Source organism: Varanus komodoensis, unplaced genomic scaffold (genome assembly GCF_004798865.1).
Source record: "Varanus komodoensis strain SLA01 unplaced genomic scaffold, ASM479886v1 scaffold24, whole genome shotgun sequence".
NCBI lineage: Eukaryota > Metazoa > Chordata > Lepidosauria > Squamata > Varanidae > Varanus > Varanus komodoensis.
The window spans coordinates 605,320-624,534 of record NW_025335641.1 but is presented as its reverse complement, the minus strand read 5'-3'; the positions used below and the strand labels follow the sequence as shown (position 1 = coordinate 624,534).

At 39.9% G+C, this 19,215-nt stretch overlaps 1 protein-coding gene across 1 annotated transcript in view; it reads left to right on the top strand.

Moving 5' to 3' along the window:
- Positions 1–19,215, top strand: part of LOC123024486 (vitellogenin-1-like) — a 63,394-nt gene that overhangs the window by 27,909 nt on the left and 16,270 nt on the right. The window contains 7 exon segments of the mRNA XM_044432238.1: positions 879–999; positions 1,892–2,088; positions 13,336–13,540; positions 14,402–14,609; positions 16,567–16,583; positions 17,790–17,888; positions 18,815–19,061. Of these exon segments, the coding sequence (XP_044288173.1) occupies positions 879–999; positions 1,892–2,088; positions 13,336–13,540; positions 14,402–14,609; positions 16,567–16,583; positions 17,790–17,888; positions 18,815–19,061 (1,094 nt within the window).

Sequence of the window (19,215 nt, the reverse complement as noted above, 5' to 3'; positions counted from 1 at the left end):
TGAGAGTGAGTGATTGGCCCAAAGTCACCCAGCAAGATTCATGGCTGAGGGGAGACTCGAACCCAGACCACTCAGGGTCCCAGTCCAGCACTCTAACCAGCACTCCATACACTGGAACAAATCTATTTGAAATAAATATTCAGAAAGAGATATAAGAATTTCCATGTAGACTTTTAAAAAGCCCTCAAACATATGCAGCTTAGAATAAGCTTAAACCTGAAATTCAAGAATTTCAGTGCTACTGAAGTTAATAGATCTGTCCATCCCTAGTTTTCACTAAATGTAAATACATCAGAATTATTATATAATCATTAGACAATAAATAAATGAGTGAACATATATAGGAAGGTGCTGTGTATTGGGCCATCTAATGCAGGGTTGTGTAAACAGTGTCATTTAGTAATTTGGGATTCTGAATCGGTTGTTTTGTGGCTTTTCCTCCTTAGAATGCATTTCATTTACTTCAGCATAAGATAATCCATACCTATTTCACTTGGAGGCATTCCTGCCCATTGAGCAGAATGGGGCCATGGATCTTTGCCTAAAGTAAAGGCCTAAAATTCAGTCTGCAGCAGCTCTGCAAAGTCTCATGCCTATATTATTCCCTGCCTTGTTACAGAGGAACCTTTTCAATTAAAGTGGTCAAAGCATCTATGCCCTTCTGAGCTTTGCTTCTTTCCCAGGAACTGCAGATATGAATATTCTAATACATCACAATTGCAAATCTAGCAAGAGTCCCAAGCCCAACTCCATCAAGTCACAGTAGTTTCTTCTTGCTATCCAGTAGGATTTATATATGGTATTTCTGGATTTGTATAATTTTATTGTATTGAACAATCCAGCAATTGAATAAATTAGTATTTGGAACACCTGTTCAGCTCCTTGGGTATTCTTTTATGCATCTTTATCGAATCTCTTCTGGCTGGTGCAGCAGTGAAGACTGTCCTGCTACATAAAGATGGGAGCCTGTTTCCAATATTCACAATGGCTAAAGCCAAGGCAAATATTTTCAGCAACATCTTTTATCCTCTGGAGGGCATTATTACTAATTACCTTGTTTCATCACTGCTCATTTATAATCTCTTCATATTATATCAGATTGACATCAACCCTATCTCTGTCACCTAACTACAGGACTATTCCATTAATAGGTGGCTCTAGCAACAAACATTGGGTACATTGGCCAGATCTATCAGGCTGCAATACTGTACATACATGTCATTCCTTCCTCTTCCTTGTTCCTAGAAGAAATATGATGAGCATCATATTTGATCTACATTCACAGTTAGCAAATGCTAACTTACTAATTGTAAGTTCATTCAACTGATTTTGGTGATGGTATTCAGTTGATCTTCAATATCAGATTGATCTTCCCCAATATTTATGGGCCTTGAATTTATTTCTGGAATGTATGTGTTTATTTTAAAATCCATTTGATTTACACTTATTTGTATAATATAAATATTCTATTATTCATAATCTGACAAATGCCATGCATAGCTTTTCACTTTTTCAATAGGTAACCACTTTTGTTTATTGCTTTCTAAGTTAATTCTTAGTTATGTAGAATTGACTCTTTCAGTAGACTTTTCAAAAATCCTTGGAAAAGGTTTAAATGTGTTGAGGCTGTTAGCTTCTATATACTTACCAAGAGTAAAATCCATTGAAAAGTGTAGAACTTCATTTTGAATAGACATATGTTGGCTCACTCCAAAAGTGCAACTGTTTAATTTGTAAAACACATGCAGAGAGAGTTTGAGAGAAAGAGAGAGAGACCCAAGAAGGAACACATCTCTTAACTGATTGAAGTGTTTTAACATAATATAGTGATCTAGTTTATATATAATATTTCAAACTCTTTTTTGCAGTTGTATTTTTTCTTCCAACACAGATGGGCATGGAATCTCGAGGAATGTTAGAAAAGGCATATGCAGCACACAAACAAGTCAAGACATCTCCTGTTTCACCAGAACTTCAAGAAAGGGTAAATGACAATCAAAAATATACAGCATTTATAGCTTTAAGGGAATATTTAAAGCAGCAAATGGCTTGGGCCCAGAATACCTTCCATACGAGCCTGCCTAATATGTAAAATTTTCTGTAAATGCTCTTATTTGTGTTCCAATAGAAGCTGAGTAGAACATTGGAGAAAGCATTCTCTATGGCAGGGGTATCCAACCCATGACCCTCAGGCCACATGCAGCCCAGGATGGCTATGTATACAGCCCGACACTAAATCATAAACTTACTTAAAATATTGAGATTTTTTTGTGATTATTTTGTAACTTGATTGAGCAGTTCTCAAGTGTGAACTTTGTAGATGGCAATGCTGAGTCACAATTTTGTGTAAAATAAATGTACATATGCTATTTGTACGCATGTGTGGATTCAGTTTTATGGCGGTTTGCAGTCTCCAGTGTGTTATGTTCCAAGCACAGACAGTTGAATTGACACCATCAGAATTATATGTGCTCATGGTGACTTGGCAAGTGAAATACAGCTATTATCAATAGTATTCTATACATTTTGACACTTTGTCTAAACACAGTCCTGTGAACAGCAAAAAAATATATAGCCTGGCTTTTTGATTTGATAAAGAATTTGAAAGCAAATTTCAAGATTTTCTGGAATATCTGCGACTATTTTGGAATATCTGCGACTCCATTTTCAGTCAACGTAAATATGTTACCTGTCAATTTTCAAATTGAATGCATGGAGCTGCAATCTGACATTCAACTTAAAAATTTGGTCAGGGACTTTTATAGGTCCTATCTTCTCAGAAACAAATATCCCTTGTTTCATAATAACACCTTATTCATGTTTTCAATTTTTGGCAGCACCTACATTTGTCAGCAATTCTCAAGAATAAAACACACTAAGAGTAAAATTAGAACCAAAATATCTGATGAGCACCTTGAGAACTGACTGAAAATTGCAGGTACTTCCATCAAATCAGATATTGTACATTCATTGTTGTTGTTTTTCAAATACAATGCCAAATATCCCACTAGTTTTATGTTGCTCTCTATTTCTTTTATATTAAAAATATCAAAAAAAAAAAACAAGTTTTATTTCTTAGAAAAAGTTGGGACCAAATGAGGTGCTGCATAATTAGGATTAGAAACAGAGAAACAGAGTGAGTCAGAAGGGGTCTCCCAGGCCATCTACTCTGACCCCCAGCTCCAGCCAGCTCCACTCACAACATGCCCTCCATGTGCATGTCTAGCCTTTCCTTGAAAACCCTCACCGACAGGGCCTCAACCACCTCCCAGGGAAGCCCGTTCCATACCCTCGGGGTCCTAACTGTCAGGAAGTGCTTCCTGGCATCCAAATGGAACCTTGGTTCCCTGAACTTTGCTCTGTTGGAGCACGTCCTGCCTTCCTCTGCAGGGGAGAAGAGGTCTCTACCCACCTCTGTGTGACATCCCCTCACATACCTGTATGTTGCCAACAGATTCCCTCTGAGTCTCCTCTTCTCCAGGCTGAAGAGACTCAGTTCCCTCAGTCTTGTCTCATATGACATCCCCTGCAAACTGGCCACCAGCCTTGTGGCCCTACGCTGCACTGACTCCAACCTGGCTATATCCTTTCTGTAATGAGGGGCCCAAAACTGAGCACAATACCCCAGTTGTGGGAGCACCAGAGTCATGTAGAGTGGCAGTAATACCTCTCCCGATCTTGAAGCCACACTTCTAGCTATGCAACCAAGGGTGGCGTTCGCCCTCTTGACCACCGCATCACACTGCTGACTCATGTTTAGCCTGCAGTCAACCAGCACCCTGAGGTCCCTTTCACAAGTGCTGCTCTCCAGTCACTTGTCACCTAACCTGTACTTATGACAGCTAGTCCTATGCCCCAAGTGCAAGACCTTGCACTTATCCACATTGAACGCCATCCTGTTGTCTCCTGCCCACTTCCATAGTCTGTCCAGATCCTTTTGCATCTGGAGTACCTGCTCCTCAGTTGTGGCCACTGCTCCAGTTTTAGTGTCGTCTGCGAATTTGATCAGCAGACTGTTCACCCCTTCTTCCATGTCGCTAATGAAAAGATTAAACAGGATCGGCCCCAGGACAGAGCCCTGGGGGACCCTGCTTGTCACTGGCCGCCATCCCGATGATTCCCCGCTAATGGTTACCTTCTGCTTTCAGTCAGTCAACCATGCCCTAATCCGCCGGACAGTGCTTTGGTGTATCCCAAAACTGCTCAGTTTCTCCACCAGGATATCATGGGGCACTTTGTCAAAGGCCTTGCTGAAATCCAGGTATACCACATCCACTGCATCCCCTCCATCTAGCCATCTCCAAACCTTGTCATAGAATTCCACAAGGTTTGTCTGGCAGGACCTGGTTTTGCGGAAGCCGTGTTGTTTGGCTGTCAGCCTCCCTTCCCTATCTAGCATCACTAGATCTCTCTCTATTATGAGCCTTTCCATTGTTTTTCCTACAATGGACGTAAGGCTAACCGGTCTATAATTCCCCATGTCCTTTCTGCTACCCTTTTTGAAAATTGGGACCACTGACACCACCCTCCAGTCCTCTGGAACTTCACCTGTTCTCCACGAGGCCTCAAAAATGGAGGCCAGCGGGCATGAGAGAACCCCTGCCAACTAAGTACTCTCAGGTGGAACCCATCAGGGCCTGGCAACTTTGTAATGTCCAGTGCCCTGAGGAGCCCCTCGATTTCTAGGGGGGGTGACTCTAATCTGTGCCCCTAAGTCCCCAGCTTCATCTAATCTCCTATGCTAATCTCCCCTGTCCTGCTTTGGGGAGAACACAGAGGCAAAATAGTCATTTAGCCTCTGTGTCTGTTCCCTCATATCAGTCACTGGATCTCCTTCCTCCTTATTTAGTGGTCCCACCATTTGTCTCCCCTTCCTCTTCCTATTATTATGTGGATTATTATGAGAGGACTTTTTTTTTTTTTTTTTTGCTTATCTGTAGTGGAGGATATCATGAAAATTATGCACAGACTTTTATCTATTTATGCATTTCTTTTTGCTCATCAGCTTTTGTTAGTGTTTGTGTATTGAATGTGTGGCCCAAGACAATTTTTCTTCTTCCAATGTGCCCCTAGGGACTTAGGAAGTCTCCCTGTGGCCCTCTTTGTAGTAAGACTTAAAAAAAAATCAAGAGGCATTTAACTTGCCAAGTAGAGGTTCTTTTGGTGATTCCAACAGCTATACACCAGATCCTAGGTGTTTTAAATTGGTTTTATCTGAGCTATCTACTAATTCTGTTTTTATTCTTTTGTTCAAGTTTAATTTGGGCTATTTTGGTTTTGGTGTTTTTAATCACATACTGTCCTACTGCCTTTAATTGCATAGTGCCGTAATGAAAAGGCAGTGAAAAGATATAGTGTGTGTGTGTGTGTGTGTGTGTGGGGTGGTGTATTTTAATGAACAAAACTTCCAATATGCTTTCATTTCTTGTCACATACAGTCCTCTGACCAGACAACAGCACCATTTGAACCATTTATTGAATTATATTTGAAAATATTAGACCAAGAAATCATTTCTGGGATGATAATGCCTAAAACAAGCCAGAAACTACCACAGGTGCCTCACTTTCATTATCAAACCCATAAATATGAAATTATTTTCCATCCTATTTCACCTTTTATTTCATTAAACCCATGTACATTCTTGCTTTAAGGATTTTCTTGGTTTTGAAAAATTTGGTTATTTTCCTGTTGGCACCCACCCTCCCTTCCCACCAATAGACAGTTGCTGCTATGGAGTGGTATTCAATTTCCCTTTGTTTAAAAAGGTCAAATCTATCTTTGCAGGCATACCATGGAAAAGTGACCAACTCCTTCATAAAATATTTTTTAGATGTCCTTAAAATGATTATAGATTTCACATGGAAAGGTATTTAATTACCATAGAAATGTACCACATTGTGCCTACAGGCACTGGACTTCCTTGGCCAACAGACATGATTCATTCCGCACATGAAAATCTGGATGGAAATGGAAAGGCAATATCATTTTCCAGGTCCACTGGCAAACTAGAGCTCCATATAATTCAATATAATATAATATAATTAATATAATATAATTAATATAATATAATATAATATGAGCTCTAGAAATATATATAATATATTTTGCTATAAGAATGTTACCATCTCTTTCAAATGGTGCAAGTAATTTTTGGGAAAAATATTACCCAAGCAGAAAAAATGTGATTGTGATCCTGAACACATTTACTTAGAAATTGTTCCATTTCAAATACCTTGTGAATCAAGATTCCATGGGAGGAAGGGGAGTATTATGTTAACATTTTCTAAATATTTGGAACACTTTGCTCAAATCAGAAATAAATGGGGTTCAAGCATTTCTCATGGCTACCTGCAGAGCAAAATAGAAAACTTTGTGAAAAATTGCAGCTTGGAGAGAACATTTTTTTTCCAGAAAAAGTATCCCATTTTTCTCTCCATAGTTTCCTTTGCAGTAAAGAAAAAATGGCAGAAACAGGAGGTTTACCAATGGAGGATGGCTTTATTTGAACCTGTCCCGCACCCCCATAAAATTCTGGGATTTAGGCTGTGTGATGCACAGTACAAAACTCATCTTGCCTGGAAGCATCCCAGTTGTAAGCAGAAGTTTTGTAGAATTATACTTTGTGTTAGGGAAGCGATTGGCATTATGTATATTTTCTCTTCTCCTTCCCTCTTATCAATTTTTTGAGCAAGAAACAACTATATAGAATAGTAGAATTGTATATGTGCATTATTGTGTATATACCTTACTTTACATAGCATTTTACAGCAGAGGTCTATTTTTATTTGCTTCCTTTTTTAATAAGTTTTATTCTTAATAAACCTAACAAACAAACAAAAACAAACTAAAAACAACATCAATCATCAAGAACATCGGACCCGCTGGGTCAGCCCCCCACATTTTTTCTTTTTATATTAAACTATAAACATATTTAAATCTATGCGTAGTCCCATTTCTCTAGCCAATGATAAAAAGAGTCCCAGGTTTGATAGAAGTCTGTATCTTCTTTCTCCTTCAGAGACAAAGTCAATCTGTCCATTTCTGCACAATCCAAGATCTTTTTTTAGAATCAGTTTGTCAGTAGGTGGTTCTTCATTCTTCCAATGTTGGGCAAATGCAATCCTTGCCGCTGTAGTTACATGTAGAGTCAAATACATTGTTCGTTTGTTAAGATCATCAGGTATAATGCCTAATAAGAAAACTTCAGGTTTAAATGTTAGAGATTTTTGTAACATTTCCTCAAGCCATTTGTGTATTTTAATCCAATACTTTTTTGTCTTCTCACAGGTCCACCACATATGATATAAAGTACCTGGTTTGTGTTTACATTTCCAACATTCATTTGACATATTCAGGAACATCTTAGCTAACCTATTTGGTGACAAATACCATCTATAAAACATTTTATACAGGTTTTCTTTATATGAAGTTGCTAATGTTACTTTAATATTTCTTTCCCACAGCGTTTACCATTTCTCTAACTCAATATTATATCCAAAATTTTGTGCCCATGTTATCATAGTTTTCTTAACCTGTTCATCTTCTATTCTCTTATCATCAGCAGAGGTCTATTTTTATTTGCTTCCTTTTAAACAGTTCAGTTAGAGGTTAATCCTGAGCCAACATCACTTCTGACTTTGCCTGACACAATTAAATTGAAGACAGGGATAAATCTCAGGTAAATAAAAGCATTGCTACATAAAATCATCAAATGCAATGTGAGGTAAATGTGTCCCCAGGATGCATGGACTCTTGCATCAACAGGAGTCATTATACCTGAAATTCAGGCATTGTGGCACATTGTCTGTATATCTCTCTGTGAATGTTGAAGTTCTTGCCAACTTTAAGGAAAATACTTGAAATGCCATCCTGCAATCAGGAAACTGAAATAAGGTAGGTTCAAGAAGCTACCATTTCCCAAGACATCTGAAATTAGTTGTTCTTTCCTCTTTTGTTTCTGTGCATTACTCAGTGGGTCATGAAAATTAGCACTGATCTTCTTATCTGGTGAATGAAATTTATTTTAAAGTTAAGCACCATAGATGAGCAGTTTCCAAATGGACAGATTTATAAGAGGACTCAGTACGTTGAAAAACCTGTTTAAAATGATTGGCATGTTGTCCTACACATATCTACACCAAAATAAGCCCTGCTGAATAAATGTAAATGTGTATAGGAACGTACTTCAAAATTGGCTTGATATGTATTGTCTCTGTTTTCTCATAGCTGATGTACTTGCACAGACTTGTTGTATAACCATATTTTCAGAAGCATATTTTTTATACTACACATAATTTCTTAGCCCTTACTGGGTCTATATAAGTAGTTTGCTTTAAAATGTGAAAGCACTCAGAGTTTTTTTTAATAGTAACACTGGACAACCATTTATTTGTTCATTTAAATACTTTTTAAACAATATTTTGAATTTAAGTGTGTTAATACAGTGAACAGATATGTTTAACAGTGTGCTCAAATAGAACAAACATTAGGTTGGATCCAAGCTTATTTATCATAGTGAGAAGATCCACTAAATGAGGCTTAATTTAGTAGTGGCTACTTTGACTCACTGATTTCACTATACCTGCTCTAAGTACGACTGTCTCTGAATCCAATCCCATATAAACAGCAGCAGACATATCAAATAAAGTGGTCAGTGTAAGAATAACCTCAGGCTTGCTTTGTATTAAAAAAAAAAAAAAAAAAAAATTAAAAAAAAGGGGAAAGGTAAAAAAAACCTCAGGGTTTCTTTTTAATAAAAAAAAAAAAAAAAAAAAGCTCAGACAAATAAGGTCACTAGTCTGTTGCATTTTGACCAAGACAGCATTACTAGCACTACCCTAAATTTAATTTTAATACATTTGAAAAAGTCCAATGCAAATAACTTTGGCTCACATGTGTATCTTATTTGTGAGCCTGAACACAAATGTGACTTATTGTAATATCTGAGAGCATTTATCTTTTTTGCAAGCCAACCTAAGTGTGCTTGTGTATAAACTGTGAAAGTGTTGAAATCAATGCATACAAGGTCAATATAATAACATTTTTGTGCAACATTATATCAAACAACAGATTTTTTTAAAACAATCAGAAGAAAGTACATTTTCGATGGGAGCTCCACGGACTTGCCATATTAAAGGACCTCTTTGTTCCACTTTGTTTCTTTATTCTCCCTACTATTATTGTCCCCTATTGTCATAACACTTCATCTTTTACCTCACTGACATCAGTTCTGTTTAGTGAGAAATATTAGTCTGGCACAGTATGCTCCCTCTTGGCCTTGTTTGTTCAGTAGTTAATATAAAGCCGATACATAACCTAAACAGGGGAATGCATTGAGTTTGATTCTCAACATTTACTATTCAGTCTGCTGAAATCAGATTGATGCAGCCCCTTCCATTCACAGAACACGCCTAGGTACAGCAGAAGCTTCCTACGTGTAGTAGAAGATAGCAAGTGCCAATCTTTCCCATGTTTCCCAACAGCCCTCCTATGTCGTTTTTCATACCACTGTGGAGAATTCCAAGCTATCTAGACCAGCCAAGGGCTTCATGGGGAAAGTTTTACATGCATTTTTTCCCTGCCCATTTCCTCCAGGCTGAGCTGAGCTCACTGAACACTTCTCTGGATCTCCATTTGAGGGTAATGGTTGCCACCAATGACAAATCGCACCCAAGTCTCTGTGTAGTGATATATATTGATTAAAACATTTTAAGCCACTATTCATCCTTGTAGATACCAAAAGTTTGTACAAGAGTGTAATTAAAATTATGCAGAATGCAATAAAAACACTAAAACCAGATAATCATACTCAAAGGTGGTAGCTAATGCAACAAAACAGAGAGATCCTGTGATAATGGAAGGTCTGTTTTTGGTGTTTTTTTCAGATGGTCTTTTCATAAAGGAAAATCATCAAGCAATCATTCAGTTAGATCCAGACTAAGTTAGGAAATTAGTCCTGACTAAGCAGCCCCAGTAATTTCATTGGGACTAAAGTGTTATCTTGATCCAAACTATTAAATTAAGAGCTTTTAAGGAAGCCTCTAATGGGCCATTTACCGGCAATATATCCATCTATTGTATATCTGAAATTTTAAAGTGTAATTTAGGAAGTTAAGCAAGTAACTTTAATACATTTATACCAGTTGCTTTCAACCGCCAGTCTGCAGACTGGTGCCAGTCCACAGATTTCCAGCCAGTGGCAAAAAAAAAAAAACCCTGAGGAGGAGCCACAGAGGGGTGGCATATAAGAGCAGCAACTGAAGCTTAGCTGCTCTTCCCACTCACTCAGCACTGCTGCCTTCTCCAGGGGAACTGATCTCTTTCCCTCCTCCTGCTACGATCTGCTCGCTCGGTTTCCCTGGTGATGGCAGCAACCCTGAGAAGCTGAGAAGAGCTGCACTTACATGCAGCTCTGAGAATACCAGTGCCATCACCAGTGCCACCCCCTCAGGACACTGTGCAAGTGGCCCCAGGCTGCCTGGCTCTGGTCTTGCGCTGCCTGACAAAGGCGAGTGGCGCAGCCACCTTCTAGGTGTTCCCACTGATCATAGCTCCTTGGCAGGCGGCGCAAGCCCAGAGCCAGGCAGCCTGGGGCCACTTGCATGGCATGCTGAGGGAGTGGGGGCAGTAGCAGCATTTCCATCCCTTTAAGGTTGTCACCCCTCTAGGAACAGACTATTATCTGCATATCAGTCAGAAATCAATGTTCCTTCCATCACTGTAACAGTATACTGGGCATCTATACCCTGAAGATCGGTCTAGTATATGGCAAAGCACTTGTCCGAGGTGGCTCAAATAGCACCTATACCCTGAAGAACAACCCAGTATTGTGGCAGAGCCACACCACCTGTCTGAAATTTTAATAAATGGGCTGGCATTTAGAAAAAATGAATTTTACCCATGGAAATATTCTGCTAGTACAGGAAAATGAACAGTTCTTTTATCTAGGAAATGCACAATTCTCTCTCTTTATTTCCTCCCTTGAGCAGCAATCACAGAACATAGAAACTTCCATAGTTACCTTTAGGTTTAGCTTGTAACTTTTCCTCTTCCTTGTTAAAACACCAGAACTGGCTATTTAGTGACTTATGTTTGCGGTGTTGTGCTACTGTGTATAAAATGGCATGTGTCAGCAGTGATACAACTGCATTTGTTGATTCTCCGTGGGGAAGAATTGATCATCCAGTGTTGTTAAGAGGCAAAGGTTCCTATAGACTTTTAAAAAACATTTCAAAATACTAAAACAAAAAGCCTGAGCGATGGAATTCCAATGATTTCTGCCTGGAGACATGGCCTGCAATGTGGTGAATGTGAATAATGTGAAAATAATGTGAAAGCCACTTTCCTTTAATCTCTTCTGCCCATTTCAACTATCTTAAAAATGCAAGTTGATTTGCAATTCCTTTCATCTGCTCAGTTTGTCTGAAATAATACTTTGGTTCTGGTTTTTTTCCTGAAGGTTCTAGCTAGGCTTAGCATGGGATGTGACTGTCATGCCCTTTACTGAAACAGAAGACTTGGAAAGAAATCCCACAGGGTAATACTGCATTATTTATTTATTTTCATTTGACAAAGGTGTTCCATATGTAGTGCAACTGCATGCTCTCTAAGTACTCCCAACACTATAGGCACCAACTGAAAGAAAAGCGAGAAAGATAAAAGGAATGCAGATCCACCTTTCAGACACAAAAGATCAGGTGTTCTTCAGTTTCATCACTGAGTGTGAAACAGATTATATACTCGACATGAGGATACCAATTGCCTCTCAGTTCACAGCTAGACAAGTCTCACTTCATCCTATCAGTGTTCTCAAAACAACCCTGAGGCAATAGTATCAGTCACTTGTGTGGAATACTAAAAGTAAAAATGTAAGTTCTCCAGTCTAATGCCTCTCAGGGATATTCTAACCTTGCTCCACTTCATGGAAGAGTGAAACATCCTTCCAGCTTGATCTGAAACAAAAGATAAGCTGGCACTTCATAGAGTCTGCCACTGTTCTCATACTGTGTCCTATCTTCATTTATGCTTCCAAAATAAAACTTGCCTGTCTGTTAAGGCTTCACATATAGAACCTCTTGCTATTTTCTTCTCCTCATTCCTTCTGGCCTTGGTCAGTTTTCAATATCTTTCCCTTTGTGGCTTGGACTTATTAGCTACATGTGACAGGGGCTCCCAATGCTGCAATTAACTTCAGGTGAACTAGCAAGAATCTGTGTACTCCCCCTCCCTGAAATATATCAACACTTCTTTCCCCTTTGATCATTCCTGAGTTTGACATCCGCCAGGGCATTAATATGTTCAGTTCTTTAAACTGCTAGAGAATAAACGGACCACTAGTGCTGCACAGTCAGCTCTCTTTACGCTTACTTAACATGTGGATAAATCCCACTGAACTGAGTTACAGAAGCTTGTGAGTAAACATGCAAAATATATGGCAGTGACATGGTGCGACAATATATTTTCATGTTTAGTAGGAATGACTTGTATCTGTTAGGTGACTGCTGCAATGAATGATATTGTCATGTTAGCTGCTCACCTTGGTATCCAAATAATTCTTAATTTTATCTTCATCATGACTCTGTGGTGTAGCTTAAGCTAAAAGAAAGCAACTTGTCTACAGCCATCCAGTCAGTATCCTAGCTGCAGCATGAGTATTCAACCCTGAATTTTGTACATCAAAACTCAGTACCCAAACCACTAATAATATTTCTAGATAATAGAAATATCAGCAATGTAAGCTCTTTGGCACTTCATTTTGTTACTTTAACAAATTAATAGACTAAGATTTTCCTCCTGAAATAACCTTCCACTTGCACAAACAGTATAAAAATGTTCATTTTTTGTTGTTCCAGGCTGGGGAGTGGATTAGGCACTTCTCAAGAACATCTCAAAGGGTTTATAACAGATGCTCACATAGTCATACCTTCCTACTGAAGCTTTTTCTTTCTGCATCTTTGAATCCATGTTTTCTGCGGAATTGACCCAAACAGGATATACATCCACCATTGAGCTTTGGAATCTTGCAGCCGAGTAATCAATGAAACCCTGATGTGGGATTGAATACATCTCAGTGGCTTGCTCTTTTACTTTAAAATGAAATTAACAGCTGTTAGAATCAAATGCCATCCCTGACACTAAATGAAATGAAGTCTAATAATGTCATTCGAGATAAACTACACTATGTTGATTTTGCTTAAACTAGGAATAGCCATGGCTAAATGTACAATTTGTAAAGTAATTCACAAGGAATAGTATTTGCTGTCAAGTCCATATTGCAATACATAACTCAGGTCTTTTTAACATCCTTGTGCTGCTTCTTTCTGTTCATCCTGAAGATTTAACACATCTGCTATCACTCATAATATTGAAGAGGCACCAGTTACTAAGTCAACTCCTGTTTATTTTCCTGAAACAACTTCTAACATGTTGAAGCAGCCCTTTGATTCTTCATCCACTGAAGGAAATAAAAGAATAAACTTTTTAGATGAACTTTTTTTTCTTCAAAAATGGTGTAATACTTTTATAGAGAAGAGAACTGGTGTGTGTTTTTTCTATTTCTGTGATTTAAAAATAATAGCAGAAAAAGCCTTTTCATCTGTATTTTAGTTTGTAATTAGTCCTCAGTAATATTTCTTACTGAGTTGTTTAATTTTTTAAAAAATAATATATTCTAGGCCAATTCTCAGAACAATCAGAGTTTTTTGTGCGATTTTTTAAAAATATTTCAGTGATTAAAACTGGGGTGAGATTTGTGGAGTTGAGTTACTCATTGTTTCAGGGAGGGATATATACCAAGTAAAATAAATGGTTCTGATTCAATGAAAAATAGCTTTGACTAAATCCTAATTGGGTGGATCCAGATGTTAGGGTAGACCCTGTGGATTGTATCCAAAAGTGCTATTCCACTGACAGTGGCACTAACATATGTGGAACTATGAGGGAGAGATCCCACTTATCCTGGCTCACTGCAGCTCTGAATGTGCTCTCAAATCTGCCCTGGAGGCTGGGAAATCCTCTGGAGCAATCTTCTGGATGGCGTAGAAGCGTGCAAGATGGGGAGAGAGGGATTAAAATACTGTTATCCCAATCAATTTAATATGCAATTTAAGCCATTGGAATAGTAAGTGCATGACTAAGTCTGAATCCAACCCATGATTTTAACAGGTTAGGACTACAGGGCGGTACTTATACTATTCAAGCTGGATGTAAATCGATGAAGTAACTTATACTGGAACTGAAGTGCTGATCACAGAACTGCATTTCCTCAACCATCGATTCATTCACAGTTTTATGGCAGCTACAATCCAGTTAAATTAATGCTAATTTGAGAGATAAACACACAGTCTGATACAGTCGGATATTTTGTCTACTAATACTAGAAAAGGTATGTTGCCCACCCAGGACACAGTTTCTTCAGAAACCAAGACAACAGAAAAGATTCATTCACCAAGGCAGTCAGAACATCATTTAGCTCACCTAAATAAGTGCTTTGAAATCTGTACCTTTGGATGTAAAGCTTGCATTGAATTTTTATATGCTGGATGTATTGACAGGGGTTCTCTGTCCAACATACTTAGTGAACATGCTTTAAAATTAAGCAACTTGCCAGGTAAATCTTGATTGTATTCTACTGTGTGTTGCTTTATGTGGATATTTTGAAGGTTCAGAACATAACCCAAGTTTGAAGTGCTCATATGTGTGGCATTATAATAACACAGCACAGCAAAAAGTATATGTCCTTGTGGTCTCACATTTATCTAAATGCAATGTCATACCCTGGTGTATTCTGAAAAGATTGATTCTGAAGAGTCACTGTTTATGTATTGCTGGTCTTGGACATCCAGGCTTCAGATCCTTAATAATCTGAAGTAAATCTTTGGGAATATAAACAGACTATGCTGGTGGACAGCAGTAGTTCCTCTCCCACAATCCTGTTTTGATCCCATGATTAACTTTAAGAAACTTATTTATCAGCCCTTGCACCACCCGAAAGAGCTCCGCCGGACGGCATTGTGAGGAGGCAATGGAAGCGGAGAAGAATTTCTTCACTGTCCTCACTGCCACAGCATAGGCCTGATAATGAGCTCTTAAGTGTGTTCGGACGGATTCACCCCATGATCTCCTCCACCTATGCTCTAGACGTCTCCCAACCTGCTTCATCGCCCGTAATTCAGGTGTATACCAAGGAGATGAACAGGCTCTGCCAGGTGGGAGAGGACGCTTGGGAGCGATCGTGTCAATAGCCCTGGTCATCTCCCCATTCCACAATTCAACCAGGGCATTGACAGGATCACCAGCCTTGTCAACCGGAAAATCCCCCAGAGCTTTCAGGAATCCATCAGGATCCATCCGGCTTCAGGGGTGGGCCAATACAGTCTGGTCTGCACCCTTACAGAGGGAAAGGCCGCTCTCGAGCTCAAACCTTATGAGGAAGTGATCTGACCATGACAAGAGCATCAAACTTAAATTCCTCACCCTCAGATCACCCTCTTCCTGCCCCGTCGAGAAAACCAGGTCCAGAGTGTGTCCACGTTCATGAGTCAGGCTACTGACGTGTTGAGACAGCCCCATGGCTGCCATGGAGGCCATGAAGTCCTGAGCCGCCCCCGTTAGAACCATCTCGGCATGGAGATTGACCAACATCCTGGGAGTCCTCAACACCAGGTCCGAGACGATCTCCGTCAGCTCAGGCAGGGAGTCTGTTGGGCAGAAGGGTGCATGGTACACCAACAGAATCCCCAATCTGTCTCAGTCACCCAACACCAAGTGGAGGCACTCCAGCCCCGGCCCCGAGAGGACAGGAAGCCCCACAAGGGAAATAGAAGCTCGATAAACCAGAGAGACCCCCCTCCCTTCCAGGCGTGTTCAGTGCTGGACCAGGTACCCAGGCGGGCACAGTTGTGAGAGGGCGACATCCGCCCCCTCACCCGCCCAGGTCTCTGTGATACAAGCCAGGTTGGCCCTCTCATCCATGATCAAATCATGGATGAGTGTTGTCTTATTTTGGACCAACCTGGCATTAAGCAACAGCACCAACAGGCCTGGGAGGCAGCTGACAAGTCTACCTGGAACCCGCTAGTTGGGGGAATAACCAGAAAGAGGGACAGGTGTTAACCATCTGTCCCTCCTTCTTCTATGCAGACCTGTTAGAGCCCCAACGCCATAATGTCCATTGCCCATCACCACCCCAATGGCGGCGCCCACACGCTCCCCAGGCAACATCATAGTACAGCATGAGATGCACCAATTAAAAGCAACCTAAAACCAACAAAATTACTAAAAACATCCTACTTAAAACCACTGCTAGCCCACAAACGAAACCAAGGCCAACTACCAGAGCCCCAGGCCAGCCTAGCCCCCCACTCGGCCCCCAAATGGCGGCGTCACCACCCTTAGGCCATCGCCTAAGTTTATATATATAAACTTCTATATATCATGACCATGTGCTAGTTACTATTGTCTCAAAACATCAAATGGACTATGACATGGCCTATTGTCAGAGATACAAACCCCCTTTCTGTAAGAGTGGGGTGAATGTTTGAACTTTGTTGGTAATATTTCCATAGCCATTAAGAGGGAAGAAGTAACTGTAACAAAAACTTTTTAAATGCAATTTTACATAGAAACTGAATTAATTATACATGTGTAGAAGATGAAATGACAGCCCTGTGAGCATTATTTGTCACTGTTTGCTGTTTGTAGCATACTCCCCAGGCTGGTCGTTTCATCTGCACTTGTTCTCTGTGTAGCTGTATGGCATGGTTGAATTGTCATCTAAAGTTGTCTGTGTTGGCAAACTACTGTTGAAATGCAAACTTGTACAAAAATAATCTGAATATAATATGACATTGGAAAGGTTTATTGCAAAGAATAGCAAAATGGACTTTTCCTGTGCCTGAAAGTAAAAATTGCAATGCAACCATGGTGGTCAGAAGTAGTTCATAATAAATGATACCCCACACCTATCAACAAACCAAAGTGGTAAGGTTCATAAGGAAAATGCCCAAAGGCTACATTTGAGAAATGTTCATTTGTTGGATTTATTGCTAGTTGCAAAGTCACACCCGACCCAACGTGACCCCATGGACAACATTCCCCCAGGCCTTCCTGTCCTCCACCATCCCCCAGAGTCCACTTCAGCTCACACCGACTGTTTCAGTGAGTCGATCTAGCCACCTCATTCTCTGCCATCCCCTTCTTCTTCTGCTGTCAATTGTTCCCAGCATTAGGCTCTTCTCCAGTGAGTCCTTCCTTCTTATTAGGTGGCCAAAGTATTTGAGTTTCATCTTCAAAAACTGGCCTTTTAAAGAGCAGTCAGGGTTGATCTCCTCTAGGACTGACCGGTTTGATCGCCTTGCGGTCCAAGGGACTCGCAGGAGTCTTTTCCAGCACCATAATTCAAAAACCTCACTTCTTCTGCACTCAGCCTTCCTTATGGTCCAGCTTTCATAGCCATACATTGTAACTGGGAAAACCATACCCTTGACTATACGCACTTCTGTTGTCTCTGCTTTTTAGTATGCTGTCTAGATTTGCCATAGCTTTCCTCCCCAGGAGCAAGCGTCTTTTAATTTCTTGGCTGCAGCCCCTGTCTGCGGTGATCATGGAGCCCAAGAAAATTAAATCTGTCACTACCTCAATTTCTTCTCCGTCTGCCAGGAAGTGATAGGACTAAATGCCATGATGTTAGTTTTCTAAATGTTGAGATTCAAGCCAACTTATTGGATTTATTACAAGCTATTGCATGAGTTTTTTCTATTTATATACTTTCAGCTGATATAAAATTGAGAAGTTACAATTGACTGTTGAAGGAGGTGCTCGTGCTGCTGCACAGTTGGTGCATTTGTTGAGAAATGGAAAAGAAGAGTTAGAGAAAAACCCAATTCAGGTACATCTATGGTGTGTTTTGAAAGCAATGCATTTATATGATCATGGGAGGATAATATCTAAATCTTATAAGGGCTGCAACACATGTATTTACAGGCTTAAAAGAATATTTAAAAAATATTAGTTGTACACAGTCTGAGTGGGATGTCTTAGTCACTATTCTTCCAATATAATAATGTACTCACATTAATTTTGAATAAATAAGGATTTTGTGGATCATGGAAAAATTCACTATTGGAAGGATATGTTGGTTTATCAATCTATATTAAGTGCGTCCTTATAACATAAATATTCTGGATTGGCCATACATATTTTTATCCCCCAAAAGTACAAAATAAATCAAAAAGCCTTGGACAATAATATTGCAATAAAAATGCCTGGAAAAAGAGATATATGTTTGCTTGACAATGAAAGACAGTGTGGGTACCAGGCAAACGTTCTTGGAGAGGAGATTGCATAAATGGGGTGCTACAATGGAAAGAACCCTATTTTCTCAGGCTATCCACCTAAATTCAGTTGGAGGGAACATCTCTGGGGGAGCCTCCAAAGGTAGGCCAAGTTTACAGGCAGATAAAAGGGGTAAGAGGCATTTGGAATGATGACTCTTGATTTTGATTTGTTTGTTTGCACATTGAGTTGTTGCACATTCAGTTCTTTAAGGCCTCAAGTTCTTTTCATTAGAAATATGAAAAAAGTGTGAATTCTGGAAAATCCATATGGCAATCAAACAGAACTAAAATTTTCCCCCATCTGTCCCAATTGAACAGATGCAGCCTAGATGGCAGGTGTGTATAACATGGTCCATCTTGGACCTACCTGTCATGTAGCCATTCAAGTATATGAAACTAGGTACACATAATCTCACCCATGCATCTGGAAAATTTAAGAAAATCATAATTCTCTTTTTCTGGTTATGTCCCCTGCTAGGACGGAAGGAACGGCTATCACTCCTGTGAGGGTTCTGACAGTTCCATGAGCAATGATTCGCAGGAGTGGGCTTTGAAGCAAGCATCAGTTGAAAAGGGTGGACAATATCAGCAGCAAGAACATGATGAGAAGGACCAATTTAACCGAGAACATTTTACTAAGACAAGTAAGAAGGCCTGTTCAGCTGCTGAGATTAGCAACAGCAGTGGTGGTGACAGCAGTCCCACCACTAGCAGTGGCAGCCACAGTGACAGCAGCAGCAGCGCTGACAGCAGTGGGAGCAGAAGCAGCAGATGCAGCAGCAAAAGGAGTGACAGCAACTCCAGCAGCGATGGCAACAAGAGTCGAAGCAGCAGGCACAGCCACAAAAGCAGCGGCAGCAGCAGCACTGACTCCAGCGG